The sequence below is a fragment of the Eulemur rufifrons genome, chromosome 2 (assembly GCF_041146395.1).
Source record: "Eulemur rufifrons isolate Redbay chromosome 2, OSU_ERuf_1, whole genome shotgun sequence".
Classification (NCBI taxonomy): Eukaryota; Metazoa; Chordata; class Mammalia; order Primates; family Lemuridae; genus Eulemur; species Eulemur rufifrons.
In genome coordinates this window covers 8,601,466-8,627,081 of record NC_090984.1, presented here as the reverse complement: position 1 = coordinate 8,627,081, position 25,616 = coordinate 8,601,466, and the positions used below count along the sequence as shown (strand labels likewise).

General features: G+C 59.8%; 1 protein-coding gene and 1 pseudogene across 1 annotated transcript in view; both read right to left on the bottom strand.

The window, feature by feature from the left end:
* Nucleotides 1-2,681: 2,681 nt before the first annotated feature.
* On the bottom strand, nt 2,682-4,621 carry LOC138394694 (uncharacterized; annotated as a pseudogene).
* ADGRL1 (adhesion G protein-coupled receptor L1) overlaps nt 3,342-25,616 on the bottom strand; it is a 42,649-nt gene continuing 20,374 nt past the window's right edge. The window contains exons 4-24 of the mRNA XM_069477319.1: nt 22,337-22,446; nt 18,701-18,715; nt 14,310-15,110; nt 13,144-13,458; nt 12,404-12,507; nt 11,920-12,105; nt 11,558-11,596; nt 11,255-11,438; nt 10,926-11,051; nt 10,205-10,419; nt 9,751-9,921; nt 9,157-9,366; nt 8,829-9,049; nt 8,548-8,614; nt 8,014-8,105; nt 7,298-7,466; nt 6,307-6,435; nt 6,062-6,158; nt 5,840-5,968; nt 5,637-5,654; nt 3,342-5,444 (exon numbers count right to left, since the gene is read on the bottom strand). Of these exons, the coding sequence (XP_069333420.1) occupies nt 4,702-5,444; nt 5,637-5,654; nt 5,840-5,968; nt 6,062-6,158; nt 6,307-6,435; nt 7,298-7,466; nt 8,014-8,105; nt 8,548-8,614; nt 8,829-9,049; nt 9,157-9,366; nt 9,751-9,921; nt 10,205-10,419; nt 10,926-11,051; nt 11,255-11,438; nt 11,558-11,596; nt 11,920-12,105; nt 12,404-12,507; nt 13,144-13,458; nt 14,310-15,110; nt 18,701-18,715; nt 22,337-22,446 (4,141 nt within the window). The 3' untranslated portion in view covers nt 3,342-4,701. The remainder of the gene's footprint in view (nt 5,445-5,636; nt 5,655-5,839; nt 5,969-6,061; nt 6,159-6,306; nt 6,436-7,297; nt 7,467-8,013; nt 8,106-8,547; nt 8,615-8,828; nt 9,050-9,156; nt 9,367-9,750; nt 9,922-10,204; nt 10,420-10,925; nt 11,052-11,254; nt 11,439-11,557; nt 11,597-11,919; nt 12,106-12,403; nt 12,508-13,143; nt 13,459-14,309; nt 15,111-18,700; nt 18,716-22,336; nt 22,447-25,616) is intronic.

Here is a 25,616-nt window from a genome sequence, read left to right as displayed (position 1 = left end):
TGGCTCATGATTATCTTGCAGATTTTTTTAGAGCAATTTTTGTGAAACCATGAATAAGTCAAAAATTCGTGTTATTTTCGAATGTGAGTTCTGTCGAGGAACCAGTGCAGCGCAGACAGCTCGAAACGTCAACGAAGTTTTGGGGAAGGATGTGGTTAATGAACGCACAGTACAGCGATGGTGTGTGAAGTTCCATTCTGGTGATTTTAATCTTGAAAATGAGCCACGTGGGCAACCTGAGACCAAGGTGGATAATGATGAGCTGAAAGCTGTCGTGGAAGTGAATCCATCTCACTCTCTGCCTGAATTAGCAGCAAGGTCTGACGTTTCTATTTCAACAATATTGGACTATTTGAAACAAATGGGCAAGGTAAAGAAGCTGGATAGATGGGTTCCACATGAATTAAATGAGCATCAGAACTGTCACGACATAAAGGCGAACCATTTCTCCACCATATTGTTACATGTGATGAAAAATGGATTCTTTTTGACAGTTGCAAGTGTTTGGCGCAGTGGTTGGATAAAGATGAAGTGCTGAAACACAGTCCAAAACCAAATATTCATCAAAAACAGTTAATGGTGTCTGTTTGGTGGTCTGGTGCTGGTATTATCCACTACAGCTTCATGAAACCTGGATTACAGCAGATGTCTACTGCAACCAGCTGGATGAAATGATGAGGATGCTTGCAAGTAAACAGCCAGGATTGGTCAATGGAGACAATCCTCTTGCAAGACACACTGGACCACATGTCACACAAACAGTGCTGCTTAGACTACAACAGCTGGACTTGGAAAGTCTCTGTCACCCACTGTATTTACCAGCCCTTGCACCAACTGACTACCACTTCTTCCAGGCTTTGGACCACTCCTTGCAAGGAAAATACTCAATTCTCAACGAGCTGTGGAAAACGCCTTTCTCAATATCATCGCCACTTGCTCTCCATGCTTCTTTGCCGCTGGCATAAACAAGCTAGCGTTGAGATGGCAAAACTGTGTCGATAGTTCAGGCACATACTTTGATTAATTGTACTGCTTCTTGTTTGAGATACAATAAACTACGCTTTTGATTCCAAATCGGACATTTCATATTTAATGACCTAAATAATTTGAAAATGTGAAATAGACATGATGCAATTCCACCGTGTTGTCAAGCTCAAAAGTGCATCATTCCTGCAGCGTGTGGGAGTCCAGAATCAGCAGCTGAAATCAGATATGCACAGCGTAAATTTCCTGAGCTCTGCTCTCATACAGCCTGGGTACAGACAAGCCAGAAACGGCTTCTCTGAGACACAACATGGCACCGTGGCCCAGCCAGAGACCTGGGTGTGCATAGAGGTGCTGTAAGCCTCAGTTTCCCTATCTGTAAAATGGAGCTCTAATCGCAACCTCTACCCTGGAGCATTTTGTGAGGATTCAAAGAGAAACTTCACGTGAAACGCTCAGGCCCAGGAACATACCAAGGTCTCCATAAATGTGAATGACCCTGTGAGTCGCCAGGGTTCTAATCCCTGAAACGCAAATTGCTCTGAGTTAGAGCCCTCTAGGGACACCCCTGTGCAGATCTACTCGCCCATCTCCTGCTCGCCCCAATGAGTCACGCCACTCTCGTCATTCCAAGAAATCTTAATTTCTTTATTGACTTTTTGACTCAACAATTTTTTTTAAACTTTTTGTTTTTTTCTGAAACTTTCTTGTTGTTATGAGCCTTTTTGTTTTGTTCTCGTTAAATGCACTCGACCCAAAATTGGTTTGGCATATCGAAAAGGGGACCGAGGGAGGAACGGGGGGGGGGGGGGGGGGTGGGAGAGGGGAAGGAGGCCCGAATGGACAGAGAAATCGAGGATGAGAGAAGAGAGGAACACAGACGGTGAGAAAGACACGGGGAAAGATTCGAGAGAAAGGGAAGGCAAGGGGAACCCAGAAGAAATAAAGTCTGGAGAAAAAGAATTAACAAGATTCAGGAGCAAATGAGTTCAGGAGCCCAAGGAAGGGAGTAGGAGAGGAAACCCAAGACCCTTCTCTGTACCGTCCCAGCTGGGGTGGGGGCATCAAGGCACCAGGTCTGGTTGGGTAGGGGGACACCTGGGTTCTCAGGGGTGGCTTTATGCTGGACCACAGTGGTGTCCAGCCCCGCCAGAGGGCCCTGCCACACAGCTCTGAGGCCTTGGAATCCACCTTGGCGGTTCCAGCTGGAATGGGCACCAATGGGCCCACTACACCCTCTCTCCCGGTGATTGTCTGCATCTGGAGAGACAGGAGGGCCGCAGGCAGAGGAGGCAGGGCTCCCTGTGCCCTTCAGTCCCCGGGGAACTCTCCCAGCCCTCCTGGTGCCAGAGGCAGCCTCAGGCTGTAGCTGGGCAGGGCCAGCTCCTCTACCCGCCCTGCTCTTCACAGACTTCTCACTGCCCCGCCACACCATGGAGCTGTCTCCTGCCCTCCGCAGAGCTGTCTGGCAAGACTGTCCTCAGCCTCGCTTCTCCCCATCTAGATTTCACCCGTGGTCTTCTGGTAGAGCGGATTACACCTTCCTACCAGAAAAAGCCAGAGGTGGACCCCAACCCTGCCTTTTCCCCACACCTCTTCCCTTACACGGGACAAACCACCATCTTTGGTCTGACCCCTTCTCCCCTAATTGATGGGGACAAGCCAGCCCCAGCTCCCCAGGAGAAGGGAGGGGCTTTCTAGCAGCAAAAAGGGTCCCTCCAGCCACCGACCTGTCCCCTCCCCCCCAGTTCCTTCCTAGAGCCCCACCCCCTCAACCCAACGAAGTTCATGGCAGCAGCAGGCTGAGACCCAAAGATGTTTGAAAACTCATGGCACTTGTGAGAAAAGAGGGAGGGGCAAAAGAGACAGGGAGAGGTCAGAGCAGAGGTGGACAGGCCACCCCTGGGGACATGGCAATGAAGGGGCTGGGCTAGTGTGGCGATGGGGCTACGCTACCCGCAGAGTGGACAGTGAGGGGGTACTGGGAAGGCCGGGCTGACAGGCTGGAGAGGAGGGGGCTGGCAGAGGTACTCAGGGGACATTCTGAGCTTGGAGCTTCCAGCGTCTGGGGGTTTGGGGTGCAGTCCCCAGAACACAGGCGTCCTGACCCCAGGCCCTGGCACCTGGCTTTGCCTCCCCTGCAGGAGTGGAGGATAGGGAAGGTGATCTCTCACCTTTGCCCTCTCCTCCCCCGGGATGTAGACAACCTCACCACCCCCACCCACCAGCCATCCCACCATCAAGCCCTGCTGCCCTTCACCGCTCCAGCGCCTTTCTGTTTTCCTTCCCCCACCAACCTCTCTAGATGGGAAGTCAGCCCCTTCCTCCCCGCCCGGAGTCCCAGAAGCAATATACAAGAAGCAGGAACTCAAAGGGATAGCGCAGCCACCTTGGCAAAAGCATCTTTGGGTGTGAGGGTGTCTCCCCTGGGCCGGTGGGGAGGGGAGGGGAGACAGGCCTCAGGTCCTGGGGCAGGCAGTGAGGTACACGCCCCAGGAGGGCTGATGATACCGGGGGAAGGAGGGGACAGAAACAGGTCCCGGGAAGGAGTCGGGTTCTTTGTTTCGCTGTTGCATCTAGATTTTGTTTTCTGTCTCTGGAGTGTAAAAAGCTGCTCTGGCGGCCCGCCCACCCGGCCGGGGCTGGGGCTGGGGCTCACTCGTACACGGAGAAGTCCTGGCTGCCGGGGCGGGCAGCGCCGCTCTGCTCCGGAGAAAGCCCGGGCTGGCCCGGGAGCGGCTCCCGGTGGCTTCAAGTGATGAGATTTTTCTTTTGTTGTTTTTTGTGTTTTTTTTTTTTTGTCTTTTTTTTTTCCTTTTCCATTTCGTTGAAATATTTACAGCAATGGGAGAGGAGGAGAGAGGAAGGGGTAAGAGGGCCCCCTAGGGAAAGATCCAAGCCCAGGACCCACTCCCCAGGAAGAACCAGACCCAAAATCTGCTCCCCAGATAGCCAAGCCCACAGGACTGGGAACTGCCCAAATATGGCCACCCCTGTGGGCTGGGGGCCCTGCGGGGAGTTGTGCTTCATCAGGAGTCGCCCCAAGGGAGGGGGTCATTGGGTGCACTCTTGGAGAGCGGAGGGGCAGGCTTGCGTGGGCGGCAGGGACCAAGAGCAAGGGGGAAGGAGCTTCAGAGAAAGTTCAACCTTTCAACCACCAGCCACAGCTGCCCATCCCTGCACCCTGGGGCTTTTCCCCCAGTCTCCAGGGAGCAGGGAACTTAGCGCAGGCGGAACCTGTCTGTATGTCCGTCCTGTAGTACTGCTCCCTGCGGTGCAGCTGCCAGCATTTCTGGCTGCAGGGAGAGGAGCAGCTGACAGGTTCAATCCAGCATGGGGGGGCCTTCGGCAACCTCAGAAGCTGCCCCTCCCCGCGCAGAGAAACAACGCCCTCACTTCCCTTTAGGGGTGGGAGGGGCGGGCTGCACCCTTCAGTTTCTCCCTCCTCACTCCCCTGGGGACCTCCGGGCTCCTCCTCACTGCCCCTCCCCCAAATAGAGCTGGTGCGTGTGGCTGGTGGGAAACCCTGTCTGTGAACCTGGCACCTCAGCCCCCAGGTCAGAGCCCCCCGCGGGGACTGCAGGGCCCGTGGCCACGGGACACCTGGAGAGAGTGGCTCACCAGTCACTGCCCCCATCAGTCTCCCTCTCCCACCAGAGCCCTGCCCAGGGTTCCCTCCCTGGCCTGGGCCACCAGCCCCTGGTCCGTGAGGTCCCCTCAGAGACTGGTGACCAGCTGCATCTGCCCGTCCCCATCGGGCCCTGGCCCCTCGAGGCCCGGGGCTGCCAGGTAGCCCTCGTGGCTAGGCCTCCGCACCTGGTAGTAGCCCTGCAGGGGGTTCCGGGCCACCAGGGCTGGTGGGCGCGAGGTGTAGTAGATTTCAGGGGGTCCAGGGGGTGCAGGCGGGGGTGGGGGCAGGGGCTCGCTAGGCCCCTCGGGGCTGCTGTCCGGGTAGGAGGGCGAGTCCCGCAGGTTGGCCCCGCTGGCATAGAGGGAGTCCCGGCCTGGAGGGGAGGAGAGGGGCCGGCTGGTGGCGCCGTCCTCTGCCGTGCAGCTCTCGGACTCGTCCAGATCGCTCTGGTACAGCACCGACTGGGCCCGGGGCAGCAGCAGAGGCTCCTCCAGGGCCTTATAGAGAAGTTCAATCTCCGCCCGGTCAGCACCCCCGGGCCCTCCCGCCTCTTCCTCATCACCACCCCCTGGCACGGGCGGCACGGGCGGCTCAGGCGGCGGAGGGCCCTTGGCCCCGCTGCTGCTCCCCCGCAGGTTGTTGTGCACCAGCTCGGAGATGATCATCTTCTCAAAGGCGGCAGCGTCCGCCAGGTTCCGGCCTCGGGGCGGCTCGGGGGCCCCGTCCCCCGGAGGGAAATCCCCACTTCGCAGGGAGTAGCTGTTGTTGAAGTTGCCGTTGAGGGGCAGGGTGTCCATGCCGCAGGCTTCCCGGCCTCCTAGGGGGTGCTCTGCAGGGCAGGAAGGGGCCCGTGAGGACCAGTCCCCCCAGGGTCCCCGACACTGCCCCTCCCACCCCCCAGTTGGGTGTTTAAAATCTCAGCAGGGCAGCCCACGTGTCCCTAAGTGAGGCCATCTGAGAAGACCGTTATCTTGTTCCTCTCCCAGCCTTGGCAACGTTACCAGGACAGAGGCACACTTACTGGGTTCCCGGTAGCTCCCTGCAGGTGATGCCAGGAGAGAAAAGAGAGGGTGAGAGTGAGCTCAGAGTGCCGGGTCCGGGCTCCAGCTCAGGGGGCACGAGAATGCCTGAAGTGGAGACCCCATGGATGCGGAGCCCACGTCGCCCGACCTGGGACACAGCTTTCTCCCGGCACCGGGCCCCCTCTTCCCAGAGTGCTCTCACCTGGGGAGTTGAAGACGGGGGGCGAGGAGGGATTGAAGCCCACTGACTCGGCGATGAGGGTGTTGTAGGGGCTGGTGCCCCCGCGGGGCTGCAGCACAGGGTTGGTCAGCAGGTGGTTCCCCATGGTACCTGCCCAAGGGATCAGAGGTCACCAGGCAGCCCAGGGACACGGGTCCGGGAGCCTTGAGGAACTGGAGCCAGAGGCAGAGGGACACGTCTCACCTCGGTTCAGGGTGGGGGTACTGTTGATGTCGCCTGCCATGAAGGAGGACTCCGTCTGTTTCCTCACAGTGTCGTTCCACATCCTCCGGATTCGGCTCTGGGGACGCAGCCCAGATGTGAGGGGGTCCTCGGGCTGCCCACCCTCCGCCTGGGACCTTTCTGAGACCCAGGACAAGCACTCCCCTGCCCCTCGAGTTCCCGACCCTAGCACTTGGCCCCAGGGACCCCTCCCCCCGGCCCCGTACCTGGGTCCCCGTGTAGTAGCGGGTGTTGCTCCTCATGGCTGAGGTCTTGAGGGAGCCGTGAGTGCCCCCGGGCGGGGAGCGGATGCAGCAGTACGAGTGACGCAGGCACTTGCTGTACTCCTTGTGCACCTGGGGGCGAGGAGGACAGACAGCTGGCCAGGATGCCGGCCGCCGTGGGATCCAGCCGCCCACAGGGCGGGTCAGAAGAGCGCAGCCTCGGGAATCCAGAGATGGAGCTCCCCCCGCCACCCACTTCGGCAACTGGTAGGCCACAGAAACCTCAGTCACCTGTCCTCCAGCAGCCTACAGCTCAGGGTAGCTTTCTTCCCACTCGCCCATCCCCGTCCCTGCCCCTACCGACAGTTTCACTCATTCACAAACTCGGCAGAACCGTAGCGAGCGGCCGCTATGCCTAGGCCTGGGGGACCGCGCAGACCAGACACGAACCCTGACCTCTCAGAGCTCAGATCCCAGCAGAACACAGATCGAAATACAAACGTGCTCCATGGCTGCCCGCTGGAGTTAGGTGCTGGGAGAAACGGTGGCTGGGAATGGGGTCAGCCAGTGCTAATGGGGGTGGGAAGGGAGCGGGTGACTTTAAATAGATTCGGGGGCGGGGGGGTGGGGAGCCAAGAGGCCTGGGTCAGACTGTGTGGGCCTGGGTGCCCTCGTAAGGACGTTGCTGTCACTGTGTGAGGTGGGGGCCGTGCCAGGATATTGCCTTTGACTGTGTGTCCAAGGATAGTTCGAGCAGAGCAGGGCTGTGGTCCCCCCACCTCACAACCAGAATGCTTGTGATGGCCGCCCTTGCCAACCCCTGCCTTAAGCCTTCCCCGAATTCCGCCCCCGCCAGCGATAGGCCTGATGGGTGGCCCCCATCGTGGTGAGGGCGCCCCGTCACCAGATCTGCCCCACTCTCAGTCCTGCAGGCTGCCAGCCCAGAAGTGTCTCCGAGGGAGGCTTGTGGCCCGGGCCCCAGCCCCAACCTTACCTTCTTTTGTAAGGCGCAGTGAAAGACAAAGATGAAGACCCCCTGGAAGGCGTTGAAGGTGGTAAAGAGATAGGCCATGACCACGGACTCCTTGTTGATGAAGAGGAGCCCAAAGGCCCAGGTGAGACCCAGCAGGAAGAGCAGCGCAATGGCCCCCAAGGCCCAGGATCTGGGGTGGGGGACAGGAATGTCAGAGCACGAACCGGAGGAGACGGCCTCAGCCCAGCCCCCCCCAGCCCCCCCCCCGCAGCCCTGCTGTGTGTCTCTGTATGGAGTGAGGGGGCCTCGGCGCGGCGCTGGGCGCCGTCTGCAAAGACCCAGCCTGGGGCTCAGGGGAGGACACCGGGTCAGGGGTTGGGGTTTTGCCAACATCAGTCATTCCCCTGCCAGCGTCATCATTTCCAGACCACTTAGCCTACATTTTGGTGCCTGTTTCTCCTAAGTCACCCCTAAATGGACTCACCTTTTGAATTTCGCCTAAACCCTATGCAGCTGTGCCCCCAAAACCACAGGATGGATGTGCTAATGACATGCTTTCTAATGCCCATTCAGTAGGCACATGACGAGTACAACAAAACACCCATCTTGATGCTTCAAATCACACTGTGTGACACCAGAAACAAGAGCATCATTTTTTAGGACCCCCTGGGAGAAGTGGGCGTGGGGGCCATGGGGCAGGGGGCAGGGACAGGGCAGGGGACAGGGACGCGGCTCACTTAATGTTGTCCAGACGGCTGGAGTCAGGCTTGAGCACAGATGAGCTTCGGATCATCTTGTGCAGGGTCACCATGAGGAACACCAGGTTCACCTGGGGGGTGGGACAAGGCGGAGGGGCTGGGCTGACAGTCCCCCACCTCCTTCAGTGAGTTCTGAGTCTCAGCTTCAGTCCCCTCTCTGCAGGGCCTCCCTGCTGGGAGTGCCCTGTCCCTGCCCCCAGGGTGCCCGCTGTGCTGCGCTTAGTGACTGGCATGTCTGGCTGCGGTGTCCCTCCTTGCTGCTGGGAGGACGGGGCCCAGGCCCTGACACACAGCAGGGGCTCGAACCACATCTCCCGGACCAGCGGCCCTCAGCGCTGGGGCTCCACAGCCCAGCCTGCTCTTGTCCCCTTAACTGGCGGCTCAGTTCCCAGGTGGTTTTGAAGCCAGCGCCACCCAGGGCTCAGGGAGTGTGTGTGTATGGGCGGTTTACGGTCAAGGCCAGCTGGGATGGAGGGAGGGCACGCCGTGCTAGGGCTGCCGCCTTCAACTTACCACAATAACGAAAGAGACAGGCCCGATGAAACTCCAGATGAAATAATTATCCACTCGGAGCCAACAGCTGCAAAGCAAACGGGGCAGAGGTAGACGGACGCCGAGGGCCCTTCCTGCCCACCCCGGGGGGCCGGGGCCTCTGCAGGCTGCAGCCTTGGGGATCAGACATAGGGAGGGAGGCCAGTGCCCCAGGGGTCCCGGCCCACGGGGTGCCACCGAGCAGGGAGCCAGGCAGAAGGAGAGGAGGAAGAGGTCGGGGTGGGCCGAGGAGCGACACTCACGCCTTCTCGGTGCCATAGCTGCGGTAGTCGATGGCGGCCGCAATGCCCACAACCAGGGCGGGGAAGCAGTAGCCGCCCAGGTAGTAGTACTTGGTGCGGGAGTACTCGCTCTCGAACACCTCCACCAGCAGCAGGTAGAGGTGCACGCCCTCCAGGCACAGCCAGGAGAAGGCGGCCAGGAAGAAGTAGTGCAGCAAGCCCGCGAAGATGGGGCAGGCGATCTGCGGGGAGCACCACAGGTCAGAGGCCGCCCCAGCAGCACCCCCTTGCTTCTCCCCGTGTCCCTGGGTGGTGCCGGGCAGTCACCGGCCCCCGAGCCCCAGCCCACCTCATACTGAGTCTTGTCGATCCCGACCAGGAAGAGCAGCTCGGCCAGGAAGAGGTTGATGCACAGGTTCTTGTGGATGGTGTTGCGGTCGGTCTGCAGGCCCCGCAGGAAGCAGAAGGTGGAGATGCAGATGGCCAGGCAGACCAGCGAGATCACGATGCCCACCCAGGTGATGACGGACAGCAGCAGCTCATTGATACGGCCCTGGTACTGGGGACAGGAGGCAGGGGCACGCTCAGGCCTCTGGCTTTGCACTCAGGGCTCGGCCAGGTGCCAGCTGCAGGCATGGGGGACCTCTGGGGCTGCCCACCCGGCCCCCTTGCTGGCCCCCACCCCTCTGCAGGCGGCGTGCTCACTTCCTCATGCTCTGAAAGGCTGTGGGAGAGACGACAGAGGTGACGCCAACTTGCTTCCTTCTCCAGGGGGCCTTGGGAGAAGGTGGGACCATGACCAGAGAGGGTCAGAGAGGACCAGACGCATGGCTGGCCTCACACCCCAGGCAAGACCGGGGTCTCCATGCCCACGAGGCTGGCCTTTCCCCGGCACCGCCCATGCTCTCTCTAGGGCGCCATGCAGAGCACACGGCCAGCTTACGATCTCGCGGTGAGCCATGAGCACCGCGAAGTTGGTGAGGTGGCTGCAGGCACACGTGGTGTGGGTCTTGTTGGACTCCACCAGGCGGCAGCCCTGGGTCGACCAGTAGCCCAGCATGGAACGTTCCGAGTAGTTCCAGAAGGAGCAGTTGGCATTGAAGTGATTCTTGTCCTGTTGTATGGTGGTGGCCAGGGCGTCAGAACTGGGGAGTCCCATTCCAGCACCCCCACACCCAGAGACGGGGATGTGACAAGTGTTAAGAGAAGTGCCTGGGGTTCGGGGCTCCACGTGACAGTCTGAGATCTTTGGGGACAAACAGTTCAAGCTACCAAAGTGGGGAAGGCCGTATTTGCTCTGCAGGTAAACATACATGCAGTGGGGGTGGGGGAGATGCACAGCCTGGGGACAGAGTACGCTGGGACCCCCAGGGAGGGAGGGGGACGGCTCGGCTCACCTCCAGGTGGGCCACGGTGAAGATGACAGGGTCCATGAGGAAGACGCGACTGGACTCCTTGTTAATGGACGCCGCGATGACCTGTGAGTTCACCACCAGGGAGGCGCCCCCCTGGCCACCCGCGCCAGCTTCGCCTGCCAGCTTCACCGTGGCATTCTCCGTGGACAGGAAGAGGCCCAGGTTGTTGTAGAGGATGAAGACAACTTTGACCACCCCTGGGGAAGACAGGCACAGTTGGACGTGCCCGCAGTCCCCAGCCGATGTTCCTCTTTCCAGGCCCCTGGCTTCCCCGCTCTGCCAGATCCACAGCCCCCAGCCATGCCGGCCACTGGGGCCTTCGAAGCCAGGCCATACTCCAGGTGAGCGGGGCTTGAGGAGCCCTTCCTGTGAGACCACTGCTGAGCTGCAGGCGGTTCTAAACAGCAGGGCAGTGGGCCATGACACATAGGGGCTGGGACGTTTGGCAAATCTCTAACTTCTCTGAGCCTTTGTCTCAAATGACACAATCCTGTCTGAGCTGTGAGGCCCTGGGCCCACTCTGCAAACAGCAGGCCCACCCTAGGGTCTGCAGGGCACCAGGGCACCCAGGAATGCCCTAAAACTTGACATTAGCTTGACGGATACCACCTGATAGAAGTTCAGGACCGCCGCCCTCTCTGAGTGGAGCAGAGACGCCGGCACGGGGCCGGGCGGCACCTGATGCTCCGCCGCGGACACTGACCATTGCGGCTGTTCTGCTTGATGGTTTTGGCGGACAGCTGGATGGAGTTCTTCCTCGGGTACTCCTCCTGGGGGAACACCAGCTCCTGCACCTGGCCCTCCGTGTTCAGGACTGTGACCTCCAGGACTGTGGGGACAGGAGATGGCGAGGCACATGGAGTTGAGGTCTGTACCCCATCCAGGGCTCAGGCTGCAGAACGAGCCCCTGTGGCAAGAGGCCCAAGATCGAGGGCCAGGGGGGACCAGGCATCCCCCGCGGTCTCCAGACCTGGCCCCCCCACGGTTCAAGGTTCACGCCTGACCTTGCCCTGGGGTGACTGCAGCACTCACCCACGTTCTCCTTGGCGGCCAGGAAGCGGGCGGGCTCCCTGACGTTGTCGGCCAGCAGGAAGGCGCCCTCCTCCAGGACGTCCAGGAGCATGGTGGCTGTGTGCACCTGCTCGGTGGCATTCATGTCCTTCCAGGACTCAAGAGCCTCTGGCCGGAGCAAATTGTCCACTGTCTCTACCACCGCCTGCACGGGCGCGGGGACAGTACCATGAGTCCCCGCAGTATCCTCCCAGCCCCCAGCCCCCGTTCCTCTCGGTCAGCTGGAGCCCATGGTCCTTACGCTGGGGACCCTCTGGGTCTCACCTTGATATAATCTTTGCAGGTCCTCTCCCGTTTGTGCATCTGGGGACAAAGGACAGTCACGCAGGTGGTTAGGCTGGGCCTCCGGGCACGGCTCCCCTGACCCCAGTGCTCTCACATCTGGGCCCTGGAGAGCTCGCTCTTCTGTGTCCACCCCCGCCCCAGGGCTAGGCCACCAGCAAGAGACATTCCTCGGGGGTCCACAACCCCCAGGACCACCCAGGGCAGCACAGGAGCAAGACCCAGCAGCCCCCGGAGTCCTGCCTCTGACAAAGTGCCACCATGGGGCTGGCAGCCTGGTTCCGAGGTACCAGGTCGGATACTTCCCGAGTCCCTTCAGGCAGGAGCCCCGCGGCCGGGCCCACCTTGTTGTAGTTCTTCCCGGCCGACTCCCGCTCGATGGGCCGCAGGGCCTGCAGCTGGGCGTCCAGGATGTCCAGCAGCTGCTCCAGCAGCTTCACAGAGGAGGACACGTCCCCCGCGTAGATGGAGCCGCGGGTGTGGCGGGCCAGCTCGCTGGCGATGTTGGCTGCATTCTCCCCGCTCTTGATCTGCGTGAGGTCGGGGAAGGAAGGGGGGACCCCGGGTCTGTCAGGGACCGTCCTGCTCTCCCCGATGTTCCCTCTTTCCCATCCCTGTGTGGCCCCTGCCGTCGCTCTCTCCGCTTCCCCTTCTCCCTGTCTGCCCCCCGACCTGTCCCTGCTCCCTCTGCAGGCCAGGAAGGGGACCCCACAGTCCTGCCTTCCAGACCTGCCAGTCCCTGTGGATCTCCCCACTGCTCCACTACCCCTGCTGGGCCCTGGGCCCCCGCGAGTGTGCCTGCCTGCAGGGGGCTGCGGTGGCCGGTACCTTCTGGGCCACCTGGTTGACCCAGGGGGAGGTGCAGTTGCTGAGGTCGGGGCCCCGGGGGTTCCAGAGCCCTAGGGCTGGTAGACACTGGAAGGAGGCAATTCCTGCAGGGACAGACGGACAGGGACAGACAAAGGAGCCAGAGGGGAGGAGAGGAGGATGGGCCAATGCAGGGGGAAAGGGCACGACAGAGAGCAGGGGACACGTGGGCGAAAAGAGAGGTGAGGGGGACACGGAGAAACAGACATGAAGCAGGCCAGACAGTCAAGAGAGGTTTCTCTCTGAGGTGACAAAAGCCACCCCTCACTGCTCCTGAGCTCTCCCTCTTGGCTCCCTGTCTTTGACTACCAGCATTAGAACCTTCCAGCAAGGCCCATCGGAAGCCCCCCTGGCTCCAAGAAGCCTCTTCTGACCCTCCCCTCGGACTCTAGAACACTGGGCCCCGGCAGCTGTTCATCCGTCCTGCAAGTGGCTGCTCCCGGGGCTGTCCCACGTCAGCCTGAGCCCAGGAGCCATGTCACCTCACATGGATTCCCTTGCAGGTGCTTGGCAATGCAGGTGGCCTGGGGACTGCCCAAGCCACTGTGCCGAGAGCCCTGCTGGGCACTGGGCATGACCCCTGCCCTCGGAAAGCCCCCGCTCCAGCGGGGAAGGCCACCTGTGCTAAGCTGCTCACGGAGCATGTCCCCGTTCCTCCCCTGGCCAGCCATGGCAGAGACGGCCACAGCCTCTGCACTCACCTCGAGTGCCCTTGGGGCAGGGCCTCTCCACCAGCATGCCCTGCTGGGTGGCCGGCCACTGGACCCGCCGCACCTCTCGGGGCTCGCAGAAGAGCTCAGGGGACACGTGCAGATTGGGGGCTGGAGGCCGCCGGGTGCTGGGGGCTGGGGCTGTGGCTGGAGGCAGGTCGGGTCCAAGCTGGTTGATGGCACCCACTGGGTGCGTGGTGAGGGGTGCCCGGCGGAGCGGGGTGGTGGCTGCGGGCGAGGCTGTGCTGGTGAGGGGCGTGGGCCGGGCTGTGGTGGTCGTGCTGAGGGGCGGGGAAGTGGCTGGGCCTGGAACGGAAAGGGGATATGAGACAGGGTCACGCCTGTGCTCAGGGCCCTGCCACCTAGCCCGCTGAAGGGGAAAGTGTCCTGGGCACCCTGGGTGTGGGGACCGATCTCTCCTGGCCTCTGTGCCCACAGAAGTCCCTCATACCCACGGGACCACAGAAAGTATCAAAAGGTGGTAAAAATCCACTGGCATGTTCCCTGAGGTCTGAGAGCAGTGCAGAGAGCAGGAGCGGGTGGCTCCTGAACACCGCCACCTCCCACCTCGTTCTGGCTCACTCTGGTCTCTGTAACCTAGCTATGCCCCTTCCCTCTGGAGGCCTCGGTTTCCCCCTTTTGCAAATGAAATGTCGTGGCAGCAGCTGTGGGGACCCGAGGCTGCAGAGAGCGGCGAAATGACCCTGCGGAGGGGCCCTCACCCCAGGCAACGGCAGTAGCACAGGGTTTCCGGTTTTATGGATGTTGGGCTTCCACCAAGATCTTGGTGGACCCAAGGACTAAAGGTGTCCGAGCCCCAACAAGTGGCAGTGCAGTTCAGGGGTTAGGAGCCAAGTCCTGGGTTCCAATCTCCAAATAAGCTAATGCCCTACCCACCCAGGACCGCAGTGTCTGCGTTTGTAACATGGGGACAATAAGGATTCTCGTCTCATAAACTCTGAGGATGAGATAAGTTGAAGCGCTTGGAACATCTGTCACACACTGTGACTTCCTTTTACCTCCTGGGCTCACACCCAAACCCACCTCCAGATCTCCAAGAGCTCCCCAAGAGGGACCCCCACCCTGGGACCCAGGGGGACAGGCGTGGAGGGACAAATGCAAGCAGGTCCCCAGGCCTGGAAGAGAGCCGTCCTCACCAGCGCTGGGGTCGGGCGGCCCGAACTCCAGGCTATAGCGCACCACAAAGTAGTTGTTCCAGACGTAGAGCTGGTTGTCGCGAGGGTTGTAGTCCACGGAGGAGATGAACTGGTAGGGGTTGGGGAAGGCCAGGCTCACGGGCTCCTCGCGGTTGGCGTTGGTGTTGAAGGCGTAGTCCACGCGGTTGCCGGCCGCCTCGCTGTCGTCGTCCACGTAGACGGAGCGCAGCACGTAGAGCACCCCGCACACCATGAAGGCGTTGGAGGCCGAGCGCTTGTCGTAGCCCGTCTCCCATGTGCCCTCGAAGCGCAGCGTGTAGGGGTTGAGCTGGCTCACCACCAGCCGCCCGTTGTTGCCCTCGGTGGCGTAGATGACCCACAGCCCGTTCTCGTCCACCGCCAGGTCGATGTCGGTCTTGCCCCCCCAGCGGTAGGGCGACGTGTCGTGGTAGTTGGCCGTGTTGATGACCGTCTCCCCGCTCTTGATGCGCGTCCGCAGGTCGTACTTGACGATGTTGCGCGTGCGCTCCTTGTTGTAGAAGACGGCGCCGTCGTAGACCACGAAGCCCGTGCCGTCCACGCGGTTGGGCAGGCGGTAGGTGGTGGTGTGGCGCGCCGCCACGTAGTCCTCCCACGACGCATACTCGGTCAGCGTGTCCGTGCGGTAGGGGATCCAGGGCATCACGTAGATGCGGTCGCCCGCCTGCAGCGGGTCCTTGCACCACGCGCCAGACTGGTGCTCCGACTCGTGCGTGGAGGTGGGCTCCAGCACCTTCTGCAGGGTCCCCGGGCACACGAAGACTGGAAAGGGCGGGCGGGTGGGGAGGAGATGGGGGGGGCAGAGGCAGAGAAGGGGTCAGAGAGACAGGGGAGAGAGACAAGTCGGTCATGCTGCCGGGGGGAGCCAGGTCGCCCCCTCCTGCTGCTGCAGTCATGGTTGCTTGGTAGGGCTGGTGATTGGGAAGGGGGTTTCCGGGCTGGGACCCCCCCCTCCCCTGCCCAGCCCAGCTGCCCCTCTCCCTGGAGATGTGAACCCTGGAGGCCATTAAGAGCGGGGTTAGTGGGTGGGAAGTGGTGCCCTTCCCCTTCCCTGGCTGGTAGAGACCCCACAGGCTGGGGAGAAGGGGTTTGGTAAGAGACCTCCCGAGATGGTCTGGTGTGATTTAAGCGGGGCTGTGTGCAAAGATTCTCCCCACTGCAGTCACTTCTGGCTTTGATGTCCAGGGACTCAGCACCTGGCCCCTTCTCCCTCCTCTCGGCCCCCTAGGCAAGAGCTAGGGGTCCAGGGTCCCATCCTTCACCAACCACACCGGGACAGATATATATATATATATACACATGTATATGTAACTCCACTTTCTTCCTCCTGCAAAAATTGCAAGGTAGAGTGATGTTTCCGTACCCATTGTGGGTGTCAGGAGCGCCCCCTATTCCAGGGAGGGGAGGCATAGGGGCGTCAACTCTCTCCCCGGGTTCCTGATGTATCTGTACGCCCCTCCACCCGGTACCCACAAAGTCAATAGCAGAGGCAGCTCCCAGGCTAGGACAGGGAACAGAAGAGTCCAGCCCCTCCCTGAGGGCGCCCAGCCCTGCCCCCAGCCGGCAGGGTCTCTCATGGGGTCTGGCTCAGCAGCAGACACTGACACTGGTGCACAGGGGGTGGGGGGTGGGGACATGGAGAGGGACAGGACTCCCAGGAAAGTAGGGGAGGGACAGGAGAGCTGCGCAGAGGGAAGAGAGACAAGGGGGGGGGCCCTCGGTGAGGTCCGGCTCCCGGGGAGGCTCGCTGCAGACCACCTGGGAAGAAAGGGTTAGTGCTGGTGGAGGAGAGAGGGGTGAGCAGAGAATTCACTCCAAGGCCCAGGCCCGACTGAGGGTCCCTCAGGGGGGCAGTCCCAGGTCCAGCTTGGAGGGGGCAAGGGAGGGAACCAGGTGCTAGGATAAAGACCCAGCCCGCCCCAGCCAGGCCCCCCACCTCCCCTGTCCCGGACCCAGATTTACCTGCGACCATCCCCGGCTCGGGAGGAGGGACCAAGGCAGCGCTGATGTCAGAAAGGTGGGGGGCCCCGCCCCACCCCCCCATTCCCTGAAAAGGAGGAAAACCTCAACTGCATCTCGTTGGCCGCCGCTGGCCTGCCCACCCTTGCCCAGTCACGTCCCAGCGCCACCTACTCCTAGCCTCCCCTTACTGATCCGGTGGGGTCAGTGTGGCCAGGCCCCCCACCGCCTCCCACAGTGCTGATGTCCAGCGCCCTCCGTCCAGGATGGCGGGGCCTCCCTCTCACCTCCCTGCTGGCAGAACCCACAGACAGGCTGGGCGAGGGCTCAGGGTTGGGGTGGGGGGTTGCAGTGAATTCTCTGCTCCTGCTTGGCCTGTCACCAAAGCAGCTGGCCCCGAGGGGGACAGGGAGTGCTGGGACCTAGCACCGGCTTGGGCAGCAGCCCCGGTGGCAAGAGGGGCTTGGGCAGGAGCCTCTCCTCATTCCCACTTCCAGCAGGCCTGGGGGTGGGGGGGTATGCAGTCCTCCCCTTACAGCACCAGGGACAGCCCGGCCGCCCCAGGCACAAAGCAGCCAGAAGCATGTCCCATTTTGGTAGGGGAAGGGGAGCCAGATGATCCTGGCATGGCCCCAGGACCCGGCCATCTCCCTGTCCCCGGTGCACTGAGGGGTTAACCAGCTCCCTCCGTCTGGCATGCCGGCTTCTGCCCTGTCCTTCTGTGCCCCGGGTCTCCCCTCTGCCCAAGCCGGAGCCCCCATGCCAGGTGTGTGGCGTCTGAGGGGATGTGTCTGTGTGTGAAGGGGACAGTAGGAGGTCTCAGAGCCTGAGCTGGTCAGAGGGTGTTGGGGAAGGAAAGACGTGGTTAGAGGTCACCCCGGGGAGAAGAGGGAGAAGATGAGGAAGAGTCTGCCTGGGGCCTTGGACAGCAAGGACCCCTCCCCAGCACCAAGCTCCCAACACCTCCTCTTCCCTCCCTGCCGCCCCCTCCCGCCCTGCCCCTCCTCGAAGAGAAAAGCTCCAAAGCTGCCGCATCCAAACCACCAACACGGGCCTGCAAGAAGAGTGGCTGGTGCTGGGAGGGAGAGAGAGGGGCAGTGCAGGGGTGCAGTGAGGGGCAGACCTTGGGCTGGTGGCCCAGGCCTCTCTGAGATGGGGATGGGGGTAGGACGGGGAGGGGAGCAGCTCAGAGGGACCCCGCCCCACCTCCCTCACAAGGGATGCTCCACAGACCACCGTAATTTCAAGGCAAAAAGGGATCCAGAAAGGCCATGTCATCCAGCCCCGGCCCCTGCTGCGGCCTCAGATCTGCCAATTTCCTGAGCCTTCTGGGGAGGGGACAGCCACCCCGACATCCCACCCTGGGAGCCCCTCAGCTGCAGCAAGCGCCCCCTCCCCCAGTAACGGACAGCCCAGCTACTACAGAGCTCTCTGCAAGAAATTACGGTGTTTGTGGAAGTCCCCAGACTGTGCCCCTCCCCCGCCCCGCCCTGGTCCTCTAACCACAACAGCCCAGAAGAAACCCTGACTGCAGCTTTGCAAGTGTGAAAGAAACAGAGAAAAACCGCTCCCCCACCCCTCCTCCCGCCACCGTGAGGCCCGCCCCCACCCCCTCATTTTTTTTTTTTTTTTTTTTTTTTGGGCAGGCTGCCCCCTCCCAGGGCTGGGGACAGCTGACATCCCTCCCCAGGGCCGGGCCCCCCCACTGGCCAGGAATGGGGGTTGGGGTTGGGGGGGGTGGGGCGGGGGACTGGTGCTCCGTGCTCCAAAACAGCTCTGGGCCTTGGAAACGCCAAACCAGAAGGAACTTAAGCCACCAGGAGCCCGAGAGATAGGAGAAATCTGCTCCCCAAAAGGAAAACAAAGGTGTCCCCTCCATCCCGCCTCCCTTGAACCAGAAACAAGTTATAAAAGGTGCAGAGGGAGGAGGAAGAGAAAGAGAGAGAGAGAGTGAGAGAGAGACAGCTCACCCGGAGTCCCTCCCTCCCCACCCGCCCTAGATGCTTACACACTTCTCCTGAAGGAGGCAAAAGAAGTATGAGAGAAGACCGGGTCCCCTGCAAGGGCAGGGACCAGGAAGGAGGGACAGGGAGAGAGAGAAAAGACAGGGAGTCAGAGAGAAAGGGGGCGGGAGGGGGGCGGGTAGAGAGAGAGAGAGAAATTCCTGCCCGAGCTCAGAGAGGAGCTTCCGTGGATGTCTGGAGGGTGCAGATGCCGGGGCCGCACTAGGGCTGGCCCCACCGGGGAGGACACCCCGGGGTGGGGGACATCGACTGGACCAAGTGGGGGTTGGGGGGAGAAGAAGGGGCCGGGAGGGGAGGGCGGGTGACATAAGTATGGCACAGTAGAACAAAGTGTGAGTTAGGGGTTAGCATTGGTAACAGTGCGTTTACCTTTCTGCTCCACTTCTACTTTAAGCATCGGAAGAGAGAGAGAAAACAAATTGAAAAAAAAAATGTGCAAGAAAAAAAAGAGAAAAAAAAAAAGAGATTAAATTGCTTTCGTTTCTTTTCTGGCAACACGCCCCCTTTTTCCTCTCCTTCCTCGCTCCTGTTTCCCCACAACCCCTTCCGTAGTAGCATCAGTTCGGCCCCCGCCCCCAAGTCCCTTCCTCTGGGGTAAAGTGGGGCGAGGGGGGGCTGCCAGGGAGACAGTGGGGGGAGGGGGCCACACGGAGGGAAGAGACAAAGAGAGACACCGGGTGGGCGGGGGGGGACAGGCAGGCATCAGACAGACCCCTCAGGTGGGAGGGGCACCCTCGGTGCAGAGGGGCAGGGAGGGGGGAGCCCCAGCTGGGAGGTGGGCTCTGGCTCGGGGGGCACCAGGGAGTGGTGGGGTGAAGGAGCCACTCGGGTCCCCTCCCACCCTGCCTGCTGCCCTCCTGCTATAGCCAGGGGCCCAAGGGGACGGGGTTCAGCATCTCCCAGGGCCTGGGCCCCCCAGCCGAGAGAACAGGCTGAACCCCCTCCCCTGCGTGCTGGCCTCCCCAAGTCCAACTAAGCTCCCCCAAGCCCTCACAACCCAGAAGAAGCAAACACAGAGAGAGGGTGGCAGAGCCAGACACGGAACGACAGAAGGGCAGACAGGTGGATGCACCTAGGCCTCAGAGAGCGCCAGGGCGGGGGAGACAGAGGCAGAGAGGTGGTGGGGCAGGGGACACAGACTGGGCGGGACAGCAGGTGGGGCACAGACATGCTCCCACGCTCCCCCCACTGGGGGCAAGCCCGAGGCTCAGCTTTTCTGCTCAGCCCACCCCGGGCCCACCAGGAGCCGGGAGCTCTGCACCTGCCTGGTGCCCGGCGGACGGGCGGCACCTGGGGGAGGAAGGGGCGCGGTTAGGCTGTGCTCAGCTGCAAGGCAAATCCAGCGTTAGTTGGGCTTATCCAGTGTGGAGGGGTCCCCACACATCCAGTGCCCCCTCTCCACGGAAGCCCCTGCCACCCACCCCTGACCCGCCCTCACCAGCACTGGGGTCACCCCAGCCTCTGAAGCCCTGGACCAGTCGGCTGCCCGGGCCGCTCCCCTCCAGGCTCTGCGTCCCTGGCCCCTCAGGAACCTCTGGCCAGGGGCCGGCTCTCCTGGCCTGCCTCTGGTGGCCCCAGCGGGGAGCTCTGGCTCCCTTCCCAGTGCCTCACCCAGGGCCTGGCACTCAGGAGGTGCTCAGCGGACGTTTGGGGGACAAGTGAGTGCCCAGCCTCCCTGTGCTCTCAGCTGCCTTCTGTCCTCCCTCGTAACCCCAGCCCCTTTCCTCTGGAGGACCCGGAGCCAGCTAGGCCCCCTCGCCCTGCCCCAGACATCCACTGTGTGTGTGTGCGCACGTGTGTCCTGTCCCCCCCAGGGCCAGCTCTCTCCCACCAGACGGGGGGCCGCCCATCCCCTGGGCTGTCTTGCCTCCATCCCCAGAGCCCTCTCTACAGGTTGTGCCTCCTGGACCACACTTCAGGGCTCGGCTCCAGGGTCTCTCTCATCTCCCAGGCCCTCTAAGCTTTCTTCTGCTTCTTCTTCTTTGAGTGTCACCGACTTGCTTTGGACTCCACTTGGACCAGGGACTTTTGCCTGCCCTTAATCTGGCTTGCCCCCGGAGGAGTTGGGTCCATCATCCGTTGTTAGTTTTATTTTGATGACCGCAGCAGTAATAATAATAATTGGTGAGAGGCATTACGAGTACTGGCAAAACGGTCACGCATGCCAAGTGTCCCACATTTGTGAGGTGCCAGGACCTGCACCAGGCGCTCGCAGCCAGTCTTTCCAGAACCCTGTCTATAGATGGGGAAAATGAGGCCCAGTGAAGTGAAGCCACAGGGCCACGGCCACATGGCTGGCAGAAGCAGGAAATGTGGCTCGGGCCACACGTGAGTTTTACCCACATTGTCCCTACTCTTCGCAGCATCCCTGGGATGGCTTTTGATCTCCCCCCACCCAGATGCATACACAGGCTCAGCTGGCTGAGAGAGCATCCGTACCATTACTGAGCACTTCCTGAACCAGGCACGGGTCTGGGCGCCCGGGGGGTGAGGATGGAGACTCTGCCCTTGGGGACTTGACATTCAGCACTCAAAACTCTGCCACTGGGAGCGGACTCTGTGGCCGGCCCTGGGCCGAGCGCTTCTCACGTATCCTCTCATGAACTCATGCCTCCTTCTGCCGCTGCCCAGAGAAATTAAGTCACTAGCTCAAGGGTTCAGAGCCAGAAAATTCAAGAGCCCAGCTGAGCCTCAAACCTAGGCCCAGCTGACTTGCCCTCTACGCTAAGCTCACTGCTTCCCGCCCACCTTCCCTGCTGCCCCAGCCCCGGGGGCGGGCAGTGTCCCCAGTGCTGTGGGGAGGCTTCAACGAGCAGATGGGCATCCCCCTCAGGTGGTAGCTGAAGGCCTCAGGCACTGAAAGGAAAGGGCAAGAAGTAAAAGAAGAAAATTATGGAAGCACATAAGGGATCCTGTTTCCCCCAGCGTCATCGAGTCACCTGCAAGGAGAAATCAAAGGTTGGGGGGGAAGGAGGGGGCAGGAGGGGAGAGTTACAGGGTCTCCTGGTCCCCTGCCCCTGCCCGCCACACTCAGACACCCTAGTGGCCCTGCCTCCTCCCCCCTCTGCCCGGAGGCCCTACCTCCAAGTTGGCTACATGGAGCCTGGTAGGGGAGGAAAGGGAAGGGTGATGGGGACGAGGGAGGGAAGAAAGAGGGCAGGAAAGAAGGGCAGTGTTAAGGGCGGGTGCTGAGGAGGAGAGACCCTGTCTTTGTCTGCTCCCCCTTGCCAGGTGTAAGACAGCCAGGCTTCTGGCTCCCCATATCACATTCCTCAGGCTTCTGGGAGGCCAGCCTCCATCCAAGATGGCGACACTTCCTCCGTAGACAGGAAGTGCTATCACGGTAATGGGCAAACCAACTGGGAGATAAGAATCTACTGAAAATGCCCGCAGCCCTTCACACCAGATCTGCCACCAGGCCTCAGAGGGTGGTCTGTGTCTCTATGGGTGTAAAGTCCAGCTTCCGTGACCGAGAAGAGCAGGAGTAGAGGCGTGTGGGGAGTGAGGACGATGAGAGGAAGGAGAGGGAATTGAAAGAGGCGGGGGTGGGGCGGGGGTGGTGAGTGAGAGGGAAGGGAAGGTACCTGCGGGGGCTCAGGAAGGGAAGGATGTGAGCAGAGGAGGGAGGCAGAGGAATGAGAAGGGCAGCAAGGCCAAGGGCAAAGAGAGATTAAGTGTGCCAAGCAGAGCACAAGAGCATGGTCTGGAAGTACGTAAATGAGCAGGGGCACGTGAAGCAGTGAGGTGAGTGGGCCGGGGAACCAGAGCTGGAGGAGGTGCCCCCATGGAAGGGGCAGAGGCTGTGAGGCAGGGGAGCAGGCACCAAGTGTGGACCACGGTGTCTGGGAGAAGCAACGCGTGAGGGAGAGGGCAGGCCCAGCTGTCCCCCCTGTGCCCAGGCCCGGTGCATGCGTGCACATGTGTGGTGGTGGGTCAAGGTGTCTCCTCCTCGCTTGCTCCATAGGGGGAAGGGCCCACGTCCGCACAAGGAACAAGATGACTCACTGTAGGGGACACAGTCGTACTGCACCTCCAGGTACTTGTAGGTCCCAGGACAGGGGTCAGGAAAGGCGTCAGAGCCAGCAACCACCACGCACTGGGTGCGATTGTTACACCTGCAGAAGAGAGACAGGGTGCTGGGAAAGACAGACCTACACCCAGAGGGCCTCCAGGGTCAGGAGGGGAACAGACACCCCCAAATTGGGAAGGTGCCGGGGAGCTGGAAACCAAGCCCAGAGGCCATGCGTGGGTATCGTTTTCTGTTTCCTGCCTGCTTTCTCCTTCCCACCAGACAGGGCTCTTCTACTTTCAGCCCTGGCACAGCGCTCGAGGCTGGGATGAAGGCGTCACCCCACAGGCAGTGCTTTCCTGGCCACCCTTTGTCACTCTCAATCTATCTGAGTGACGCTGATACTATTACATCGTTGGTATTTTTCTTTAAAAATTGACTTTAAAGCTCCTGCACTGTCCACTGAAGAGGAATACAAGTGAAGCCACACACAGGAAGCGGTGTCTTTGCAAAAGTACTCTCAAGGAAATGCTCACAGGGTCCGGCCGTGTCCACCTCAGACCATCTCGTGGACATGTCCCACCGTTCGGACAGTGCTGTGAGGATCTGCAGCCAGAGCAGCCGCGAGAGAGTCTTTATGGGAAAGCCATTCTCCATTCCTGAGACACAACTCCTCTGTCAACTTTCCAGGGATCCGACTAGCACGTAAAGGGGGACCCGTTTAACAACAAAGAGATGTGTCACATCTGCTGTGTGTCCCTGCAGTCAGGGGCCTCCTTCCTTGGAGCAGGCTAAGTCTGGGTCAGGCAGGACGGGGCGTGCAGGAAGTAGTGCCCCAAGGGGTATGGGGCAGAGGCGGTCCCCGTGCCTCCCCTTCAGTCCTGCCCGTAACCAGTGAGTGCTAAACACTGACACAGAAACTCCAGAAATGGCCAAGGATCTAGCAGGCAGGGAGAGATAAAGAAGTGGGCGGGGAGCGGGGAACAGGGCATGGGAGGGTCTGTCCATACCGATCGGTCCCAACCTCTTCTTTAAATATAGAACACTGGCCTCAAAAGGTTAAACAGTTACCGTCTGCCCCAGCAATTCCACTCTTTGGTACGCATAATAAACAGTCCCCCCTTTTCTGAGATTTCACTTTCTGCGGTTTCAGTTACGCAAAGTCAACCTCAGTCTGAAAATATTAAATGGAAAATTCCAGAAATAAACAATTCATAAGTTTTAAATTGCGTGGCATCCTGAGCAACATGATGAGATCTCATGCTGTCCGGGACATGTCCATGCTGTAACCGCTACCCCCCCGTTGGTCACTGCCAGCCGTCTCCATTATTAGATCTGTCACAGTACTGCAGTGCTTGTATTCAAGTAACCCTTATTTTACTTATTAATACTTTACTAATAATAACTTAAATATCAGGTTTTTTGTTTTCATTTTTTTTTTTTTCTCTCAAGAAAAGGTCTTGCTCTGTCACCCCAGCTAGAGTGCAGTAGCGTCATCATAGCTCACTGCAACCTCCAACTCCTGGGCTCAAGCCATCCTCCTGCCTCAGCCTCCCAAATAGCTGGGACTACAGATGTGCGCCAGTTCGCCTGGCTCATTTTTCTATTTTTTGTAGGGACAGGGTCTTGCTGTTTCCCAGGCTGCTCTCAAACTCCTGGACTCAAGTGATCCTCCCACCTTGGACTCCCAAAGTGCTAGGATTACAGGAGTGAGCCACCACACCTGGCCTAATTATCAGTTGTTGTTAATCTCCTGCTGTGCTTAGTTTACAAATTAAACTGTATCCTAGGTAGGTATGTATAGGAAAAAACATAGCATATACAAGGTTCCATGCCATCTGTGGTTTCAGGCATCCACAAGGGCTGTGGTCTCCAACCCCTGGGCTGCAGACCGGTACCAGTCTGAGGCCTGTTAGGAACTGGGCTGCACAGCAAGAGGTGAGCGGCAGGGGAGCAAGCGAAGCTTCATCTGTCTTTACAGCTGCTCCCCGTTGCTCACATCACTGCCTGAGCTCTGCCTCCTGTCAGATAAGCAGGGACATTAGATTCTCATAGGAGCGCAAACCCTAGCGTAAACCGCGCATGCCAGGGATCTAGGTTGCGCCTCCTTATGAGAATCTAATGCCTGATGATGTGAGGTGGAGCTGAGGTCGTGATGCTAGCGCTGGGGAGCGGCTGCAAATGTAATAAATTTAATGCACTTGAATCATCCTGAAACCAGCCCCTCCCTCCCCCGCCGCCATCCATGGAAAAATTGTCTTCCCTGAAACCAGTCCCTGGTGCCAAAAAGGTTGGGGACTGCTGCACTAGCGGTCTTGGAACGTTTCCCCAGTGGATAAGGGAGGGACATCTGTACCCAAAAGAACGTAAAGCAGGTGTCCAAGCAAATCCTTGTACGCGCATGTCCACAGCAGCACTATTCGCAATCACCAAAAAGTGGAGACAACCCAAATGTCCACCAACGAATGAATGGATAAACAAAATGTGGCATATCCATACAATATATTATAATATTATTCAGTCATCAAAAGGAATGAAGCACCGATACACACCACACGCGACAACATGAATGAACCTTGAAAACATGATGCCGAGTGAAAGAAGTCAGACACAAAAGGCCACGCGGTGTGCGACTCCATTTATATGAAATGCCCAGAACGGGCAGATCCGTAGAGACGGAAAGCAGGTCAGCGGCTGCCAGGGGCTGGGGTTAGGGGGAAAAGGGGAATGACTACTAATGGGTATGGGGTTTCCTTTTGGGGTGATGGAATGTGCTAGAAGTAGGTAGAAGTGCTGGTTGCACAACATTGTCAAAGTGCTCAATGCAACTGAATTGTTTATTTTTTAGAGACAGGGTTTTGCTCTGTCACCCAGACTGGAGTGCAGTGGCTCTATCATAGTTCACTGCAGCCTCCAACTCCTGAGCTCAAGTGATCCTCCTGCCTCAGCCTCCCTAGTAGCTAAGAGTATAGGCACGCACCACCACGCCTGGCTAATATTTTAAATTTTCTGTAGAGATGGGGTCCCATTATGTTGCCCAGGCTGGTCTTGAACTCCTGGCCTCAAGCGATCTTACCACCTCCACCTCCAAAAGTGCTGGGATTACAGGCGTGAGCCACTGTGCCCAGCTGAATTGTTCACTTTAAAACGGTTAATTTTAGTCCATTAAAAATAAATTGCACTATCCTGTCAGTTTAAAATAAATAAGTAAATGAATGAATAAATACTTATTTGTTTACTTGGCACCTGAATGAAAGGAAACCTCCTGCGGCTTCC